Source organism: Centropristis striata, chromosome 20 (genome assembly GCF_030273125.1).
Source record: "Centropristis striata isolate RG_2023a ecotype Rhode Island chromosome 20, C.striata_1.0, whole genome shotgun sequence".
NCBI lineage: Eukaryota > Metazoa > Chordata > Actinopteri > Perciformes > Serranidae > Centropristis > Centropristis striata.
Window position 1 is genome coordinate 19,552,678 of NC_081536.1, and position 21,289 is coordinate 19,573,966.

At 38.8% G+C, this 21,289-nt stretch overlaps 1 protein-coding gene across 1 annotated transcript in view; it reads left to right on the plus strand.

Annotated features, from left to right (window-relative positions):
* arid5b (AT-rich interaction domain 5B) overlaps positions 1–21,289 on the plus strand; it is an 83,428-nt gene that overhangs the window by 55,191 nt on the left and 6,948 nt on the right. Inside the window, exons 5-8 of the mRNA XM_059359253.1 lie at positions 4,436–4,599; positions 6,491–6,782; positions 14,679–14,731; positions 15,787–15,884. Of these exons, the coding sequence (XP_059215236.1) occupies positions 4,436–4,599; positions 6,491–6,782; positions 14,679–14,731; positions 15,787–15,884 (607 nt within the window). The remainder of the gene's footprint in view (positions 1–4,435; positions 4,600–6,490; positions 6,783–14,678; positions 14,732–15,786; positions 15,885–21,289) is intronic.

The window sequence follows — 21,289 nt, forward strand, 5'->3', positions numbered from 1 at the left end:
CTGTGTGAGCGTTAGATATATTTTTCTTTCTACCGCATATAGTTTTTATTACATTTGACCAACCTTTTTTGAAACTGGGTTTGTAGTTTATACAGAAGTTGAATTATAATTTATTTTAAATGTGATATATTGTTTTGTATTCTGTTCTGTCCTGGGGGACATAGTGTGCTGTACAGACAAGGCCATGTATTGCAACATGAATGTTACCTTTGGCAGCAAGCTATGCTGATAATTACTGAGTGGGTGTCAGGCCTTTAGTGAATTTGCAACCAAGTGAGACGACGAAATATGTCAAAACATGTTTTTCATCTACCTCTACTTGTTCTAGTCATGCCTTACTCATCCTCCCCCTCCTCCTCCTTCACCTCCTTGTTTGAACTTGGACCTCATTATGGTGAGAAGAAGCCGAAGTTAAATAGAATTAAGAGTTTGAGTAAAGGAGTTTGAGTGGGAGTTTTGTTCAATTACAATGATACTTCTTCAGTCAGGCAGTTGCAGTTATTCCACATGGGGGATAAAAACTCTAAGATGTAACTATTTCTTATTTAATTTGTCTATAATTGATTGAATGTGATTCACTGAGCTCAGCAGGTTTCGTAACGGCATGTAGGATCAGAGTCGTGTTGTCTGTCATTAGGAACTTTTACACTGAAGTCTTTCTCAACAACTTTTAGAAGTGATTTATTTCAGCTTGACCTTTATGAATCTCCATAAAATGAATGATCAACATCCATAACAGCCTTATTACCATTTACAAAACATGACTACTGAGAAGACAGCAAACAAGATGTCTTTATTAAAGCCTCTGCGCTAAAGTTAAAAGAGGCAGTTCACGCTTAAATTAAAAACTGTTGAAATTGCTGAAATATTCGCCCACATAGGTTATTTTACCATCACAATTATTTCTAAACTGTTTTATTAAGTTGAAAATGCTTTCAGTCTCACGCTCCCTCGAAAAATGCTCATTAAATAGGTTTTTAAAAAAAGAAGAAAAGAAAAGAAAGTAGAAGAGAAACCTCCCATGAGTGAAAAAAGAAAATGAGATTCTTAAAGTTTCAGTTTTGAAATTAAAATAGGTTACCACACATCTGTAGGTGTGAGAGACTATTCTAGTCATAAAAGAGTTGGCGGCTAATCTACTAAAATATAAAGTTTTTAATTTCAGTTTGCCAATTAATTACAAAGACATGAGCACCATCAGAGCGTTAATCTGTCAATCTGATTTAAAGTTTTTTTTAAACCAACCCTTCTTTAAAGAGACAATCATTAAGTGAACACATGTAGATATTGAGCTTCTTTTTTTTTCTTCAGTCAATTCTGTGAGCGTTATCAGCCAAGGCATCCATCAGTCGAATTCTCCAGCCGGCTTGATATGTCTCTGCATTCCCAGCAGCCTCTCAATCAATCAGTCCATTTTGTTGTGGTTCCCTGTGGCTCTACTCTGTTGATGCATAGAACCGTCAGAACCCTTCCTGAGCTGTCTCTAATGAGTTTTTCATTATCATTGACATCAAGTGAATGGCAGTGAAACAGAGGTAGTAGGGCTGTATTTAATTGAATCTGAGGAGGAGAAATTATTAGACAAAGCCGCTTTGTAAAGCTGTTAAGAGCTTAAGAGCGTCGGGGCTGCATCCGGAGATCAGTCAGTCTGTGCATCTCGCTGCTGAAGTCGCTGTGACTTCCATGACTCAAGGGTTGTGCTCTGTGACAAGACATGATGGATTCACACCCCTGGGAATACCCCTTACCTGTGTATATATGTGTGTGTGTGTGTGTGTGTGTGCCCTCTTCAACAAACCCTGATCCAGAATGCTACACAATGTTCAGCTTCATAAGCAGCATGTGTGTGTATTTGTTGTCAGTGTTTGTGCCTTCTGGGGTTTGTGAAGGACCAGGAGAGAGTCCTCTAGTCACTTTAAGGCTCTGGGTCATGTCAATGACCCAGATAAGCAGAAAGCCACAGACTGAGAAATAAGTAACTTGATGGGAAGCAAAAAATTAACTTGGCAGCTTGGTTAGCTGCCATTTTTGGTGTATGACTAAAGTGCCCGATTTTGGCTCGTTGAGGGATAAAATCATGTATACTTAAACGTTCTCTTTCTTTTCTAGTGCATTGACAAAAACACTTAATGCCAACAGAGTGGTAAAAATATCACATCTCCCAGGGCGCTGTAAAATCATTACCTTGTGATGTTGGCTTTGTGTTTGTTTTTTTACGGACTATAAATGTCTGCGTTTCCATTCTAGAAAATCAATCTGCAGAGAGTCGGTTTTGATTTTCTGTGTGTTATTCTAAAGCTGATGACTCCTCCCTTATGCAACTCTGTCACGAGGAGAGCAGATCAGCAGTTCTGCACAACTTCTGCGGCACAGAAAGATCGCCTGCACTTGACCTTGTGTGCCTTTTTTTGTGTGTTTACAAAAATACATGAATGCACCATTTGACCCTAGTTTACAGCAATATCTGCGAGGGTTGTTTGACTGTGTTTAGCTCGCCCTTTATCAGTAAGTCGATGGATTTAAACTTGCTCTCTCTTGTGTCAAAGTGTGTTATGCAGCAGCGTTTTGCTGTAATTGCAGCATTTTCTTACGCAGCAGTATTTGACCTGATGAAAAATGTAAACAGACAGGCAGGTTATGTAACCCAGTGTAGGGTGTCTGGGGGAGGGGGTTAGTGATTGGACTAAAAACAGATCCGCACTGGGAGTGTGACCTCACTCAGACCTAAGAGATGCTTGTTTAAACTGATGTCACATAAATCTATAATAAGTCAAACCTGCATGCATTACTCTTCTGCCACACAATGTTTATGTTGTATGATTGAATTTTTTAATGCAGTGATTATATGTCTGGCATCAGTTACTTTTCTTAAGATTTTAATTGAAGAGCACATTTATTGTAATTCAGTCTCTATTTATGGTTCTGTTTAATTACATATGGATTTCTTTACAGAGGCCCAGGCATTATAAATTAGCTCAGCCTATAATGAAATGTGGCATTAGTCTATTCGCTGACTATTTTGTGCTTATGTATCTGTTCCTTTCAGAAATAAACACAACAAAATAAATAAATAAAGGGCTTTATGTAATTTGTCAGCATTAATGATGAGTAATTGGCAACATAGAAGAGGCAGAATGAGAAAACATTGACGGAAGAAACACACCGAGTGCTTTCTAAGTAAAGATTACATTGTTGAAAACTTATTTTTTTGGTGCCAAAGGGATGACAAATGCACAACAAATGCCCTTGGAATTTTCCCTGCACAGCATAGCGGTTGTGAAAATAACAACATGAAGTGATAGGTTGCTGAGTCGTGATCATTTTACCCTTTTTAATGACTGCCTCTTAGTTTTATTCAGCTCCAGTGTTATTGTAACATTTTCATGATGGGAATTTGATCCGACAAAAATAATCACAGAGCTCTCTTGGCAGAGAACAACCTTGGATGTGATTTAATTGTCATTGCAGATGGAAAGAAAGAATGTTGACGCTGTGAAAATACGTGACTGAACTTGGATTATTTGAAGTTTCTCTCTTGTTCTTTCCCTCTCTCTCCTTTGAGCTTATCTCTGTTTGTGTTGCTGCGTGGAGGCACGGCACTCTGCCAAGAAGTTACATTACAGTCGCGGGTTGACATAAACGTGGGTGTACAAAGGACTTGGAGGGCTTAAATACTTTATTGTGTGTGTAATGTGAACTGAGCAATTATATCTGCCAGCCTTTCAAACAAAGAGCTCCTATCAGACAGGTTCATGTGTTTTTAATTAACAGCGTTCAGCTTTAGGACATGAGTAGGCTAAGAAATAAAGCCATGATGATCAGTACATCCAAGGTCCTTTAGTATAATATAGTTCTTTATTGAGCTGATGGTGGCGATGAGATGACAACTCCACCAAAAAACAAGACAAAACCACATTATATATGTTGTTTTGGTCTGTATGAAGAATTTCTCTGTGCAGAAACTGTTCTGTGGGTTTGTGGGTTAAACAGCATCTGTCATTTACAATATTATACTAATTGCTTGACTGTTACGACGCCCTCATTTCAAATCTTAAAAATACATCTGTCTGAATTTAAATGTAGTTTCTCTTTTTAGGCTGACGGGGAACTTGAGGATTGTGTTTACTAGCACATTGGAGCAATTTGGCAGCCTGCTTCCCCCATTCAGCACAATGTAGCGCTAATCCAGTTTAAAAATAATTAGCTACAGGCTAGCAGGCCTGTGAAATTCCTTTCCCTGATTGTAAATGTTCCTGTCATAGCCTTTGTCCTCTCCAGCTCGCTCCCAGAGAGGAAACATTTTCATATCTCTTTTAGTCTTCCTTTTAATAATGGTTTATTATTTGAAGATAGCTAAAATGTTGAAAAAACAAAGTGTGCAGTCTCAGCGCACATGACTTCATTCTCATTGTCACTGTGGTTTTTCCCCCCTCAGCTCCTAACCTGAAGGGGCGACCTCGGAAGAAGAAGCTGTCCATCTCTCAGAGGAGGGACTCCCAGGGTCAGGCTCAGGGTCAAGGGTCGTCGGGGTCAAACCAGGGCTCGACAGCAGTGGCGGCACATGACCCGTGCAGCCTAGACAGCAAAGCTACTACCAAGGTAAGATAAGATAAGAATTTATTGATCCCTGAGGGGAAACTCACATGTTCAACAGGCAGATAAAGAACATATACACGTAATGTTATAGCCTTATATAATATCTTAGTGAATTATGCAAGTATTTGTGCAAAAGAAGAGTTTTATGCAACAAACAGTAACTTTCTCCACAGTAATGACACCTGAACTTGTGTTGAAAGCAGGTGGAAAGTGTTGCACCCTCTGGCTGCAATATATGAAGTAATAGAAAACACAATGTTTGTGCTTGTTAACCTTTCCATGCCGTTCTTACAATATATCTTCAGTTACAAGTTACAAGGCAACAACTTTTTTAGTTTTCCCAAACACATCACTATGAGAGACGCAGCAGGGGACTAGTGTTACAGTAACACATGTGACTGTGAAGCCATCATATGTCACTTCCTTATTAAATCTGTCCTGTAGTCATTATGGCTCGTCAAATGATTGGCTCGGGATTTAAGTCCCGTGTGCAAACACTAAATTTGGCAAAACTGCTGTTTGGTTTTGTGCTGCACAGACTTGGAACAATTTACAACACACATTAAACTTAACTTTGTACTTTGAGGTTAATTTAAAACCATGATTACACACTACGATGCTATTAAGTGTAACTGTTTTTAAGTGTGTTCTGTTCTTCTCTCATATTTCTCTATTTCATTTTATTATTTTTATTAAAAATGAAGGCCAGCCCTTAATGATTTCTAAAGATTTAAATACAGGTTAAATGAAGGATCGATCTTACGTGACACAGCTGAGCACTGAGTACTACATTAAACATTTTTGTTATGATAGAAATAACAAAATATGATCTTATCCTTGAGAAACTGATTTTTTTTCATTAGATCACTAGTTTTTCCAATAAATCTCATAAATACAGTAATACGAGCTATAACTATTCTTTCACTATTCAATAAGCTGCCAGTTATTTTCTCAGTTAATTGTTTGGACTGTAAAATGCCAGAATGCATTAAGAAATGTTAGTCACAGTTTTCTTAAGTACAAGTGATGTCATCAAAGCCTGATTTGTTCGACCAACAGTCCAAAATCTACAAAATATTGGACTTAGTATCACATAAGACTAACAAATGCAGCACATCCTCACTAATGACAAGCTGGACTTGGAGAATGTTTGATGTTTTTACATAAAAATGATTTAAATCATTAAGGGATTATCAAAGTATTTGCAGTTTTTATTTCTTGCAGATGGACTTGATCAGTTCAGTCATGATCGCAGCAGTCTCTTTGTGTCTTTCCTCCTCCACCAGACACATAATAGTCACTTAAATGAATACAACATGATCCCACAGTGAAACAAGATGTTTTCGCTTTTCTTTCCACTGCATTCTCCAAAAACAAGAGAGTCACTCAACTACCAGTAAAATCATGTTACTTGATGAAGAAAACTGAAGGCTAATTTGTATTAAAAACAAGTTAAATCACCCACTTCCTGTTGGCAAATTGTTGTCATGCATTTTATGAAAGGAATTAATCATTTTAACTGATATGCTGATGGACTTTGTGTCATTGATTCTGTGTTTCTGCATTTTTAGTGCTCCTTTTTATTTGACATTGCTTGTAATATTCACAGTGAAGGAAATATCTATAAAAGCCCGTCCACTGCTGTTATTCCTCTGACCTTGGACAGATAAAACAATATTAGTCAAACTAATCTGTGCCTAATCTGTGATGACAAGAAGAGCTGCCTCATTGATAATCAATGAGAGGCTGCCTCTGTGGCCAGTAAAAATATTTGTTTGTGCTTAAAGCCAAACAGATCTCATCAAAACTGTCTGATATAATTTGCATAACACCCTGTAAAGAGTTTAATTCCCATCTAAAGTCACATCCACTGACTCTTTACTTTCTTTTGCAGGTCAAACCCAACTGTAAAACGGTACCCAATGGAAAAATAACCCCGGCAGCCAAACACAAGGCCAACGGCCTCAGCAAGAGATCCTCCGCTGAGGAGAGGGAGCGGGGGAAGGATCGGGAAAGGGATAAGGAAAAGGAAAAGGAGGAGAGGAACGAGAAGGAGGAGAAGAAAGAGGAGGAAACATCAGAGGAGAGCCGAGCGGAGGAGCAAGCTTTCTTAGTCGAGCTCTACAAGTACATGAAAGAAAGAGACACGCCCATAGAGAGGATCCCCTTCCTCGGCTTCAAACAGAGTAAGTAGGATAACTTATTCTCTTATTCCCTCACTGGCAGTGCTTTAACAATGGAATACTCCAGTTTACACTCAATGGTTTAATAGCTTCTGTTCATATTTGTTTAGTTTTGTTTGTGTGAATACATTTTATGGGATTATTTGGGCGACAGGGTATCAGAGTAAAATACACCTATAATAACAGGCATAAAAGTACCAAAAATATCCATGCGTTGGGGTAAAAACACATTATTTGAAATCTAAAATGGCTTGTGCTTTGAGAATAGAAACAGAAGTTTATAGCTGGGTATTGGTCTATATTTTATATTAGGGTTAGGGTTAGTTATTCAAGCTTATTTTTTATTTATATATATATATATATATATATATATATATATATAAATATATGTATATATATATGTGTATATATAAATATATGTATATATATATGTGTATATATATGTATATATATATATATATATATATATATATGTGTGTGTGTGTGTATATATATATTTATATATCTATCTATAGTTACCTTATATCTCTTTTTGTAAAACTTATTCTATTGTTTTCACAAAATGAAGCTCCCCAGCTGCTCTGAGGTTAGGCCTAGATGTCTGACATTTTATATGTTTCAGTTTATATGTTTCAGTTTGTGTTTTAGCCACATGCTAAACAAGCAGAAAGTAGAAGATGTTACCTTTCAAATTAAACCTCATGCGTGCATTTCAACCTCACAGTTCTTGTGTCATAAGCTTTTCCATTTGGGTATGCCAAGTAGGCAAAAAATATGGTGTTGAAAGGATCGTAAGATGAGCATAGAAAAACTCAGTGTGGATTTTAATCAGCATCTCTAACCATGTTATCTATAGTGCCCCCCTGTTGTGATCAGAAGAGAAACCAGTCGCTTCTTTTCAGGCAAGTCAAGGGCAGACTTTGTCCTAAATATCCACAATATTAGAGCTTTAGGGGAAGAAGTAAAGATGGCTGCCAGCTACTGCAGGCGTAACGCCTAAAATCTCCGAATTACACTGCTGTTAAACTCTAAGAAACACATTCAATCTGCAGTAATAACAAACTAAAGTAATAATTGTCTATGTTGAGAAAAATCACATCTAGCTGCTAGTAAAACACTCTGGAGGCCTCCTGTCAGAGCCCATTTTGGCTTGCTTTTATATAAGGAGTGAATATCTTCTCACAGTTGTCAAAGGGGTTTCCTGTGAAGGCCAAGAACGTCCTCTAACAGTGCAAAGAGAACATCACATGTATGCGAAACACGTCTGCCCAAAGATGAAAGATTTTCCAATATAGGTCGGATGCTTAGCTTGCACCTGGTGTGCACGGGACGGAGAGGAGAAACATGCACGTAAACATCATAAAGGGCGCACTCTGGTCTCTTGAAACTGTTCTCTCAGTGTGTTTGTTTTATGTGTTTCATCTTCGATGCCAGACACATGGGAACGTGGGCTCTCACCTCAAACTGTGGTTCTCGAATGTACCTCTTTCTCACTCTTTATTCAAGGGAGGAAATCACATTTGCATTCATGTCAAACGAGCCAAGAAAGATGTAGCCACTCGCATCAGAACGTAGCAAATTAACAAGAGGCAGGAGAGAGGGAGAGAGATGTCTGCTGCATTTAACAGTGACAGTTTATAGCACAGTAAAACTCATTACTCTAAACTATTACATGAAGGTAAGCTGTGGTCGCCTCGACTCTGCGAACCTCACCGCGGTATTTTGACAATCCTGTCATCTTGACTGCCGACATGTTGTTGCTTAAATAGGTCATTGTGGTTGAGGGAGATAGAGCGAGGGAAGACGGAGGGAGAATTACATACTCAACATGCTTTACTTTTCGTTGGCATTTCTCGGTTTGAGCTCAGAATAAAGTCGAGGTCCACGCGCCAACTGTTTTACATACAGTACATGCTTTGAATCTCAAAACCAGACACATCATAAGCAAGGCCCTCATTAAATGGTGAAATCATGCTGTTTAAACTTCGTCCTTGGCAGCGAGCACACATCAGCACATGTAAAGAGGAGGGAAAAAAAGGAAAACACATCATAATTAATACAACAAACCCTTAGATGTAATCAGGCGCCGTTTTCATATTCTTCCCTTTAAACTCACTACAAATGCATTAAAAGATCAAAGAACTCGCTTTCCTGTAATGGAAATTGAAATTATGTTATTTTAGTTGCGTTTGGGTAATAATCTTTTTTATGAAGTTCTCTGGAGTTTAACAAAGCAACAGATGGTTGAATGATTTACCAGACTTACCCATTGCTTTGTTGGCTGAGCTACTTAAATGTCCATTTGATTCGCTTCCAAAAAACCCTATCTGAATCCCAACATAGACTATTTATGTATATTCCTCTTCATCTCCTCGCTGCGGAGGCTCACCTGATTTTTTTAGGGCTGCAGTTGTGACTCTTTACAGCCCAGCAGAGAGATATAAACCCTAAAACTTCTACCTCGAATGGCTCATAACATATTTTAGACCCAGTAATATTAATTTTGCTGGTTTAACAAAGTTCCCATTTGTTTGCCTGCCTTACTCACATGTTGAATTTATATTTCACTCCAGGGTTTATATGCATAAAACATCTGAGAGCAAAGGTGCTGATCTGAGACTCAACGCCTGTAATAATCACTAAATATTCAGTTTACTTTCATAAAAAAGGGAAAAAGTGGCAAATCTTTATATTTGAGAGGCTGGAACAAGAGACTTTTGGTTATTTTTGTTTGACATTGATATAAATGATTAATAACTATTATCAACATTTAGGCCTGCAACTTAAAGTTATTGACTGAAATGATACCTACTGGCTCACTTTGCTTCAAAGTCCTTAGAGGACAAACATTTCTGCCTCAGAAAAACTGCCATAAAATAATTTATTGATATTATTTTCCAGTTTCACTGAATTCAATATTTTAAACAGTGTGAGTCTTGATCATATACACCAAATATTCATGTATTTTCTTAATTTCAACCCTTTACATGCCAGTCTGTTTACATGATTCTGCTTTTGTTTTTATGGGGGAAAAACAAACACAAAAAATTAATTATTTTATTTTCATGGGATATGACCTTAGAGGACAAAAGCGTTCCCTTCCTAAAAACTGCTAAAAAAAATTAAAATGTATTAATACTATTTTCCATTTTATTTTATTTTTTTTTAACCAACTTAAGTTCAGATCAGCACACTAACTCATGAATAGTGAATACTACAGAGGTTTTTTTGTCAATTTTTCAGTATGCAATATGTCAGTGACTGGATTGATTGATATTGATAATGCAACAGCAATAAGTGGACACTATGAAAATAACATGTATTTGCTCCTTAGGGCAAAAATGGCTCAATCTGGTGTAAAATACAACAAACTACAATTTTGAACCTAGGGCTTTATTTTGAACGCCTGATTAATAGAAGGCATTGTGGTTTTAATGGGTTTCAATAGGGAAATTTTTGTTTTTAACATTTTTCACAGTTTATTGTTGAATTGAGGTTGAGCTTCCGAAATTTGAGGGGGAAAACAAACTCATATCCTTACCAAAATGTATGAGCACTGACACAGCCATAATGACGGAAATTAAAAGAAATTAAAAAGACAAAAAACATTTCTCTAGTAAGGCACAAGGGTGTTTTTTATTGTCATATTATTTCACTTCAGCTTTAATACATTTTACAGTACATCTATTATATGCCATGCTTCAAGATTGCTCTATTCAAGAGTCCTAGCCAGGTATTTTTAATATATTTTTGTAAAGAAAAAGAAATGGTGTGGCTCTGAATTACTTCAGTAAACCCATTCATAGAGGTTGAATGCACACTAGCACCTGAATCTGTGGAAATGACAGAAAATAGTTGGCTGTTACTTTTTGAGGAGCAGTACAGTTGGAGAGGAAAAACAGTTTTGTGCTGCAGTTTATTCATGCGAGCTGCTGTCCTTCTATTTTTTATCACTTGGTTAATATTGACTTTGCTCTACAGCTGCTGTCATTGAAGTTGTATGGGTGCAGTCGAGGCGCTGAAAGAAATGAGAGATAGAGTGAATTGAGAAGGAATAAGACAGGAATAGTTGTGGTTACATTGTATATTCTGAATGTCCTTGATCTGGAAGATTAACTGTGAGTATGTGTGTGAGTGTGTGTGCGCTTCAGTGCTCGGGCATCAGCATGTGATTGTGAACATCAGTTCCAATTTGTCTCCCTCTTTCAGCCTTGTTGTCTAATTGCCATGCCATCGGTGTGTCATTGAGGCTGCATTGTGTTCCTGTTTTGTCATCCTTATCTCAGTGATAATTGCCCCTGCCAAATAGAAGGGAAATTAAGAAAAGAAATTGCTAATGACAAGACATCTAAGAAAAGGCATGTTCTCTCATTTCCTTTATCTGTTCTGTTCACTCCCAGTCCCGTGTGCTATTGTGGTAATTACAGTCGATGCATAACAAGCTAGTTAAATAGACCATCTTTCTGTTTCTACAGTCAGAAAGCACAATACGCCGGAGTGCTCAGTTCAAACAGAAAAACCTACCCAGCTCCCTTTGTTATTCCACCCGTGCATTGACAACGGTAGCAGAGAGGAGGGAAGGAAAAAATCAATGCTGTCAAATGCGGAGATAGGAAAATGTCATTTTGACAAATGCAAGGCTTTGTGTACGCACAGATTGAATTTTGATGGATTTCTCCCCAGGCGAGGCCTCCTTTTCTTATTTATAGGCCTTCATATAAAAATGTTAAACAATGATGTTACAGAAAGCAAATACAAATGTCATTGGCACAAAAAGTCCCCCAATGAACTTGTGCTTCTTTGTTTGTGGGAAGCATTTTCTTTGAAAGACAGACAGCCATTTGAAGCCTTTCTGAAAGCTTACATGGCTATTTTTAGGAAAACGTTACACAAGACTTGTATTTTGATATGGCCTGTCATGGGGTACTTGCATGGGAAAATCAATGCAAATGAATTTGCATTAGTTCAAACAGAAGTTTGAGCATATTGCCAAGCGTTTGATGCTCGTAATGGTTCTCATTCATACCTGCAGGCTGCAGCTGAAGGTTAACAAATCTCTTTGTCAGGATGAAGCATATGCTGTATTTTATCACATAGCGGTGATTGTACAAGTGCTCAATATTCATTTGCATCCTTTCAGCTGAAGTGCAGCGTTGCTTTGTGTGAAAATGATAAAAAGCTGTTTTCATTTAGTCAGTCCAGGAATATGTAATTACTTTGTTTCTGTGAGATGTTCTTATAAAGATGAATACCACCGTCTGTCTGTCTGTCTGTGTATGTTTCTGTCTGTCTATCTGTCTACATTACTCAAGTAGCTTTAGTATTTGATAGGAATCAGCAAGTATGTATCATACCTCAACTTAAAGGCACCACAAGTAGGGTTTCCTTAAAAAAGTTTGTATGGACTCAAAAGTCTACAAAAGTAATCCCTCTGAATGATCATTTATTACCCACTAGTGTCTGAGACCTCGTCTGCCCTCGGCCTGTATTTTCTCTTTCTTTTTCATGTTTCTGTGTTTGGGACCTTTCTGTGCATGGCCTGGCTGACAGTTTAATCGGTGTTGTCTGAGTCCAGAGCTTATTCTCCTGTCTGGACAAAACGGCAACCTCCGGGGCTGAATCTGAAGCCAGTGCTGATGTGCCAAAAGCTGCAGTTCCTCAAAAGGCCACTCGAGGCTGGGTCCAAAACAAATCAATCAATCCTTATAGACCCCATGTTAAAATGCCCAACTTTACAGCAGAAATAAACACGTGTACATCCTGGTAAAGGCCTGGTTTTGCTCTTTATAGGTTATTTATATGGGGGGTATATTTTATGTTTATATAATTATATTATATTAAGGCTTAAAGTTATGCATAATTAAGGGAATGGTAGCCTCTCAGCTCGACCCCTTTCTCCATTAGTGGATTAGCCGGAAGTTAAACAAAGTCCAGCAGTGCTATAAGTTGGTGACAGCTAGAGCCACCACACTGAGCTACAAATTGGCATTTGCAAATCTATGTTACGGAGACTAGGTCCATGTGTATAGAGTCAACTGTCTGAACACAAATGCTAGCTCTCTTGAAGATTGCTAAACTCTCTGGTTAATAAGATGTCGTTGAAGGATCCATCTTGTTTAAAACTCTTACGCAATTAGGCATAAGGAGTTTGATTGGTTAAGGTTGAGGTAGTAATATCAGTATAGCCAGTCAGAGGCATAAGAGGGTGGGTCATGACTTGAGTCGCTCCATCACAACAACAACATTACATCTTATTTACTCAAGACAAATTCTTTCTAATCATAAACAGGAAGGACGGACCAGCTTTGAATCTTGTGGTTATACAGTAGTGTTCAATATAACAGCAGTCCAATGTGACTATCCAGATTAATCCAGGTTTTTAGTATATTTTTTATTGCTACATGGCAAACAAGGTACCAGTAGGTGCAGTAGATTCTCAGAAAACCAACAAGACCCAGCATTCGTGGGTGGGAAGACAACCATCAAAATGGATGGAAGAATAACCAGAATGGCAAAGGCATTACAATTTGCCAAAGAACACATCAACTGGCCTAAAGAGAAATGGAGGAACATTTTGTGGACTGATGAGAGAAAAATTGTTCTTTTTGGGTCCAAGGGCCGCAGACAGTTTGTGAGACGAGCCCCAAACTCTGAATTCAAGCCACAGTACACAGTGAAGACAGTGGAGCATCATGATATGGGCATGTTTCTCCTACTATGGTGTTGGGCCTATTTATCACATACCAGGGATCATGGATCAGTTTGCATATGTCAAAATACTTGAAGAGATCATGTTTCCTTATGCTGAAGAGGACATGCCCTTGAAATGGGTGTTTCAACAAGACAATGACCCCAAACACACTAGTAAACCAGCAAAATCTTGGTTCCAAACCAACAACATTGATGTTATGGAGTGGCCAGCCCAATCCCCGGACCTTAATCCAGTTGAGAACTTGTGGGGTGACAACAAAAATGCTGTTTCTGAAGCAAAACCAAGAAATGTAAATTAATTGTGGAATGTTGTTAGAGAATCTTGGAGTGAAATAACAGCTGAAAGGTGCCACAAGTTGGTTGACTCCATGCCAAACAGATGTGAAGCAGTTATAAAAAACTGTGGTCATACAACTAAATATTAGTTTAGTGATCACAGGATTGCTAAATCCTAGGAAAAAAAAGTTTGTACAAAATAGTTTTGTGTTTGTTAAGTCAACGACAGACACCGCTATATTTTTGAACACATCCCTTTCAACTAATTGCCCAATTGCACAGCCTTAAGATTGTGCATATCACGAATGCTGGGTCTTGTTGGTTTTCTGAGAATCTACTGCACCTACTGGTACCTTGTTTGCCATGTAGCAATAAAAAATATACTAAAAACCTGGATTAATCTGGTTAGTCACATTGGACTGCTGTTATATTGAACACTACTGTATACTACAACGGACAAATCCTACTTGTTTTGCCTATAACTAGATTTCAAAATGTATTTTATGATAAACATGTATTTAACCATCATGTATTTGCACACCCTACATATTGTAGTTGTGCTACTGACATATCATATTATTTGAATGTTACATTTTGTATATTGTTTTGTTTATTTTGTACATATCACACTCACTACCTCATTGGTTTGTAGTCAATTTTCTTCCAGTAAAAGATCCTTCTTCATAATGACTTCTACTTTCAATATTAAAGTACATTTTGCTGGTAATATATAAATTTAGGACTTTCACTTGCATTTTCACATTTGGTATCACTGCTTTTACTTAACTAAAGCAGCTAACTGCTTCCTCCAGCACTGTATTTCTCCCCCTCTCTCTGGTGTAATGACTGTATGTGACGTCATGTGTTTCGGCTCAGTTCCTGACTGCCTTGTTTGTCTTCTGTCTCCCACAGTCAACCTTTGGACTATGTTTCAAGCTGCTCAGAAACTGGGAGGATATGAGTTGGTAAGTATTCACATATGTGGCGATATAATTCTTTTCTTGCGTCTAGGTCCCTCCCTTCTTTCCTCTATCTCCCCCTCTTTCTGTTTCCCTTCTGCTCTTTTTCTCCATTATCTCCTCCTCTCTCCCTACCTAACTACCCCCCTTCTTTTTCCCCCTGTCTTTTCTTTCTCTGCCCTCCTTTTGCCCCTTGAGGTCAGTCACTATTTTCCCAAGAAGAAAGTCTTGCTCAGAGCTACATTTAGCAAAAATGATGCCGTTGTTTCAAAACCGCCTTGGAGTGGAAAACACATGTTCCTCTGCTCTGCACTGGTCAGAAGGAAATTGGTCAAATCGCTCATTTTTTCCCATGTTGGCGATGAAGTGAAATGCATATATATATACACACATAAACTGCATGCACACACACACAACCACAGTTAGTCAGAAATGAGTATGTATGAGGCACAGGCATTTAACTTGGCAGTCACACCTGCCGTTTATTCATTCACTATTCATGTGCAACGTATTTCCAAAGTGAAGTCAATGTTTGATGTTAAGTCGTCAAGTGTATTGCTCATGCCTGTTTCTTCATTAGCTAGCCGGTTTAATATCATCCAAGCAGACAGCCAGACCAGACCATAAACAGGATACAGCTCATATAATTGGGGCTCATATCCTTTTAAAACCTTCATATCTGCAGTTGATTATCTCACATTTCATGTCGAGGCTTTGTTAGCTCTGTGGCAGCCTGGAGTTTTGTGTTTTGTGCTGTAGCCCGTCATCTGTTATGGGATAAGGGGTTATAGCAGGAACAACTGACTGCATGATGTTAACAGAGCTTATTATGTTAGAGAATTGAGTGTTGAGGATTCAATAACTGGAACATCATGACTCAGTAACTCCCCAAGACCTCGAAATGATGTCAACCACTTGTGTTTTTCTCTTTGTTTTTTCTTATAATTCTTTCTTCCTCTCATATTTTTTCAATTTTCCTCACCCTACATTAATCTCATTGTCATGATTTCTTTCTTTCTCCTCTTTGTCTTATCACTTTGTCTTCTCATCCATCCCTGCAGATCACAGTCCGCAGACAGTGGAAGCACGTATATGATGAATTGGGCGGGAACCCCAGCAGCACAAGTGCCGCCACGTGTACACGGAGACACTATGAGAGGTGAGTTATTATGGACGGCAGTTATATATGACACATTATGCATGCACACATGGAACAGTTTGCATCGCCTGAAGTAAGTAAACTCCCTCACAGCTGCATCAAATATGATTTCACAATGCTTTATTCATAACATCAGGAAACTACAAGACAAAAATTGATCTTATTCAGAGGAAGTTGATGCACTTCTACAAATGTGAAGGATAGTCTGTCAGTGTCGGGGCATGCAGTTCTAATAGGATCGAGAAATGCTTTCCATATGGAATTAAATCAATCCATGATGATATGAGATTCAGTTATTTTCTTAGGATTAATTGATTAGTTGCATGGCACTATGGAACCAATTATGCAGCAAACTCCACCCATGCTGCTCTACAAGCAGGCTAAAGAGGATTTAAAAGCTCAAAATTTCTGCAAAGTTTTGAATTATTAACTGACCTACATGGATGCACATATATACAGCGACTACTCTTTCAACCAGATATGCATTGCAAGCACACGGAGCTGCAAGATAAAATGAAAACACCAGTTTAATGTATTCATCTAATCATTCAGTCAGATACTGCAGCATTTTGAACCTCCACATTATAATCACTCAGATGGTATTACCGAACCAAAGCAAGCATATGAATATGATCCTGAGGGAGCTGTGAGGGTATTATGCAGGGCTGCTTGCACACGCTCACACACCCACACACACACACAAACATGCACACACGCCCACTTTTCCAAGGTTAAACAAATGCCAAATACGATCTTCCAAACAAGAGATAAGCAGTCGCTCATGAGGCAGGTCATTCCTCTGGGCCGGCGACCCCTCTCCACATCCCCCTGGCTGCTGCAGGTTCATGCATCAGCACAACTCAGGCAAACACACACACGCACACACACACATACACAAACACACCTGTCAGTAATACAGCAATATGCCAGCAGTACCATATGAGGCAGCCGGGCAGCTTCATATTGTGTCAAGATTGCATGCTGTAAGCAAATTTGCAAGCAAAGTGGCGACCGGAGAGGCTTTTCCAGGAAATTTGTGAAACCATAGGTGTGAGAGTGGATTGTTCAGTGTGTTGTATTTGTACACAAGTTAACAAAAGCATGCCTATACATGTTCGATTGAGAGGGCTTTCAGTGTTTACACTTTCCTAGTTTTTTCCTAACTGCCTCAAACACAGGTGTTTTAAAGGAGTTCCTTATTTCACTCTTAATAGAAATGACTTTGAAATGATGCTGGCCAAATATCATTTTATTGCAAAAATCAGAGTGTGTCTTTGATGCTTGTTTTGGGAAATCAGTATGATGTGTCTCTGCCAAGGAATGACTTAAAAGCCAGATGTGAAAAGCTTTATTGTTCATCAGTTTATAAGGTGTAAATAGGGTCGTAGCAAGACAGGCGGGGTAGGACGTAACCGTGTGGGAAGCGCTGAGGTGTGACTGCTGCTGCGCTGGCCTTTCTCTCTCCAGCCACCGAGAAGCAGCTGAGAGAAAATAATGCTGAATCAATACAAAGCAATAATATCCACACACTGCAGTGAATATCAGGCTGACAGGGAGAGAGAAGGTGTAAGAGGGAGGGGTGGAGGTGATGGGGCATGTGTGTGTGAGAGAGAAAGAGAGAGAGATCAGCTGAAGCTGAGCAAGTTTCCATTCAGGGGAATAATTTTAGCTGAGCCTTGGTGTTTGGGCTGCTTGGAGGGCAATTAGCTTCATTGTATTAACTCAGCAAACACGGCCATTCTCTCCGCATGATGAATGAGGCTGTTTGTGGGCTCGCTGAAGTGTGTGTTTGTTCCCCAGAGGCGTCTTTGTTTCTACCTTTAATCATTAGTCAATGTGCTACAGAAATATAATTCACAGAGAGGAATGTACAGTGTACAAACTGGAACAACACTTACGTTTTCCTCTCCTCTCAGAAGAATCACTTTTGATTTGTCTCAGCAGGCCAAAGTATAGTACAGCAGGAAATATTATGCCTCACGCTAGTAAGAAGAAAGGAAACAATATTTCAGGACATAATTGCTTTAAATTAAGTGGATATTCTTGGCTGTGTTGGCGTTATTTGGGTTAAAGACTGTGAATATCCACAAGCATTCTGCTCTCATTTCAAATTACACACATTATCCCTTTACAGCCCTAATGGTAAAATCATATGAAATGGTTTCCTAGGAGATGTTATTGTGAAAGATGGAGCCAGGGGCATAATCACTATATTTATGCTGTCCAGGAGCAGGTGGTAATCACTGGTAGTAATGGAGTTACATGGCTTGAATTGAACAGGAGATAACCTCAGCTAATTGTAATTTTCAAAGTTACTGTTTTTTAGTTGCTGAGCGCCGTTCATTAGGGCGCAGGGAAAAAAATCAATGCAGAAATGTCCAAGCCAAGGTCTGCCGCTGCAGCTACGGGGAAGCTTTAATGATATTTATTTAAACCGTTTCCCGAGATTAGCTGTCAGGGCCCAGCGCTCTGAATTAAAAATGAGGTCATGAAAAAGATGGCATCAATAACCTTGAAATAGACTGCCTTTTGCTTCTGTGCTGTGCCATTTTCTGTGTGCCCCCCCTCCCCTCTCCCTCTCCCACTCCCTGCCTTGCACTTCATGCTGTTTCTTTCATTATACAGGTCAGCGCCTTTTAACAGCTCCTACATATTTAATCTTCCTGGTTTCCTACGTGATCTCTTGTTACAGAAACATCACATTTCACTATCTCTGTTCATTCCTGCCTGTTACAGATTTTTAATACCTCACCATGCCTTGGCACTCTAATGTAATTGCACAACGGGGTTGGTATTGGGGGGTATTGGAGGGGGGGTATCCATGGCAACAGAGAAGCAATTTAGAATAATTTGCTATTTAAAAACTCTGAGGTTTTGGGCAATAGCGGAGAGACGCAGATGAGGGGTTTTGGATTAGATCATTTCATCTTTAAAGTATTAGATGTTTGCCAGATGTACTGTTCATGGAGTCTGAGGCCTGTGAAATATTCTCCGGCTCAAATGCAGATATGTGTTTCTTTTAAGACAGATGCACGTCTGTTCCAATTTTAGTCGACTAGATGTTTTATTGATTCAGCCTTTATTCATTCCTCCTGGTATCGATGTTCCTCTGCATTCACTAAAGCTGCTCTCCAGCTATAAAAATATACATGTGTTTCTCATAATTATTAGGAAACCTTGAGCCAGTTTTCACACTGAGAATTACAACAGAATAGAGTTCAGATAAAAGGGAGAGAAAAGAGACAGGGAAGTTTTTGTTTTATTTTAATTTTATTCAGTGAGATGCTCGGCATCTTGCACTCGTCAGCATCTCCCTGCATTGTCCTTGCTGTATTGCAGATACATCAAGTGTGGCGCATTACACTTTAGATGGCTTGTCTGAAACTGTAGCTCAAACGCAGATTTCAATTACTCTGGTCTCTTGTTGTAAAGCAGAGGGATTACAATAAGAGGTGATGGGGAGGGAGTATCACCTTCATGTCCTTTTTTATTCCCAAACCTGTGAGAAAAGGTGAGAGAAAGAAAATGACACTTTCTAAAAAACAAGCCAAAATGATTCAATTGTAGGAAATAAAGTAGGAGAGAAAGTTGTAATATGAGAAAATGGTTACATATAGTCTGTCAGCATTACTTAACTCTATAAACAATGTCTCAACATGTTGCCTGCATCAAAAGCATGGCCAAATTCTTTGTATATGCATGACTCTTCTGCTAAATCTGGACTTCAGATTCAGTGGGAATGCAGCCAAAGAGCTGCATGTTCTTTACACTAAAATAGCAGGCAGCTATTTTAACCTCTGAGGGCTAGATGGTTTCCAGAAGACAAAATGCTTCATTGAGCATTCAGTGATAAAACCTCTCCTTTTTTTTTTTTTTTTTTTTTTTTTGCAGATCTAACAAATCATGATATTGGATGATTTCTTTATGCGCTGAATTAAATCAAAAGGTCCAAGGTTTCTTTCCCTGGTGGCAATGAGAAATCACAAATTATGCCACTGACGTGTGACAGGCAATCGACTGTATGAGAGTCTATTCAAGTCTACTGAGATTAATAACTAGTTCAGTGTAGCAAATTAAATTAATGACATTCTTGCAGAGATTTCGGTCCACTGTAGGGCAGAAAGAGGGAACATATGCTGTATATTTTTGGATATTAATACTTGAGTGTGTCTTTATGCAGAATAGCACACATTTATTTTAAACAGTTAGCACTCTTGGCTCACACCTGCTATGGCGAACATTTACCGCAAGCTGCAGCAGCAGCTAATGAGAGCAAACCCCCGGGGAACAGTAGAGGTCATTTTAAATCTGGTATTTTCAGACTTGACAAAGGACTTAAGTTTTTCATACATTCCTGCGCTGCCCTCCTGTTTTAACTGCATGAATGAGGGTCACCTCAAGTGGTTTGGCTTCGAGACAAAAGAGGGGCTTTGAGGCATGAATCCAAAGCAGTGGGACCAGCTACTATGTCTGTTTATCCCTCTGCTGGCATCCTGTCTCCCTCTTTCTGCACAGCACTTATTGTTTCCTCGTTGCTGTGATGATGCTTAATCATTGCATTTAGATTCGATAAAGATTTGATTTTATCTTTTTTATTTTATTGTCTTTTCCTCGCAGGCTTGTAAAAGTAAGTCATTTTCTTTCCTGCAAATCTTTCTACAGCCCCCGGGGCTTGTCCACCAGCTCTTTAAATAGTTTCTTTTTTTCTTCCTTTTTTTTTAACATGAGGCAGCTCTTGTGATCTTAACACAACACCCGTTAAAATTAATTTCAGCACGGATGGGAGGGAAATTGTTGAAATGGAACAGCCCGCAGGCTTTTTCCACTTATTTGGTGACTTAGGCATTTCTTGGATTCTAACACACTGCTTGTTCCTGTAACACAAAACTCAGATGAGAGCAGCACATTGCTGGTAAAGTCACCTTGTTTTTGCCAAGTTGTGTTTTTTTGGGGGGAGGTGCTTTGTGTGCAATCCATTATTTCAAAGGCACAGACATGCTTAGTTGACAGTTGTGGTCTGATGATGTGCTTTAAGATGTTATTGATCTAAGGAAAGGCTACACAGATATAATGCATTTTATAGATATAAGAAGCAATATTTTTAACTGTAATTACATCTTCTATCTGTGTCTATTCAACGTTTAATCTCTCCACTGCATATTTTACTTGCTTGTTATCAACATGGAAAACGGCTGCTTAAACAAAAGCCGTGTGATAAATTGGCAAGAGAGGAAGTTAAGTATTTATTGACCTCATAAAAATGTTGCCTCTCCTGCTTTAATGAAATTCCTTCCTGGAATCTCTCAGTGCAGCACACGCCCCCTAGTGGCTCTAAATATTAACTACTCCTGGCTTTCTTTCAACTAATGCAGTGGCTGCCAAGCTCAACCCTTCTCCTTCCTTGG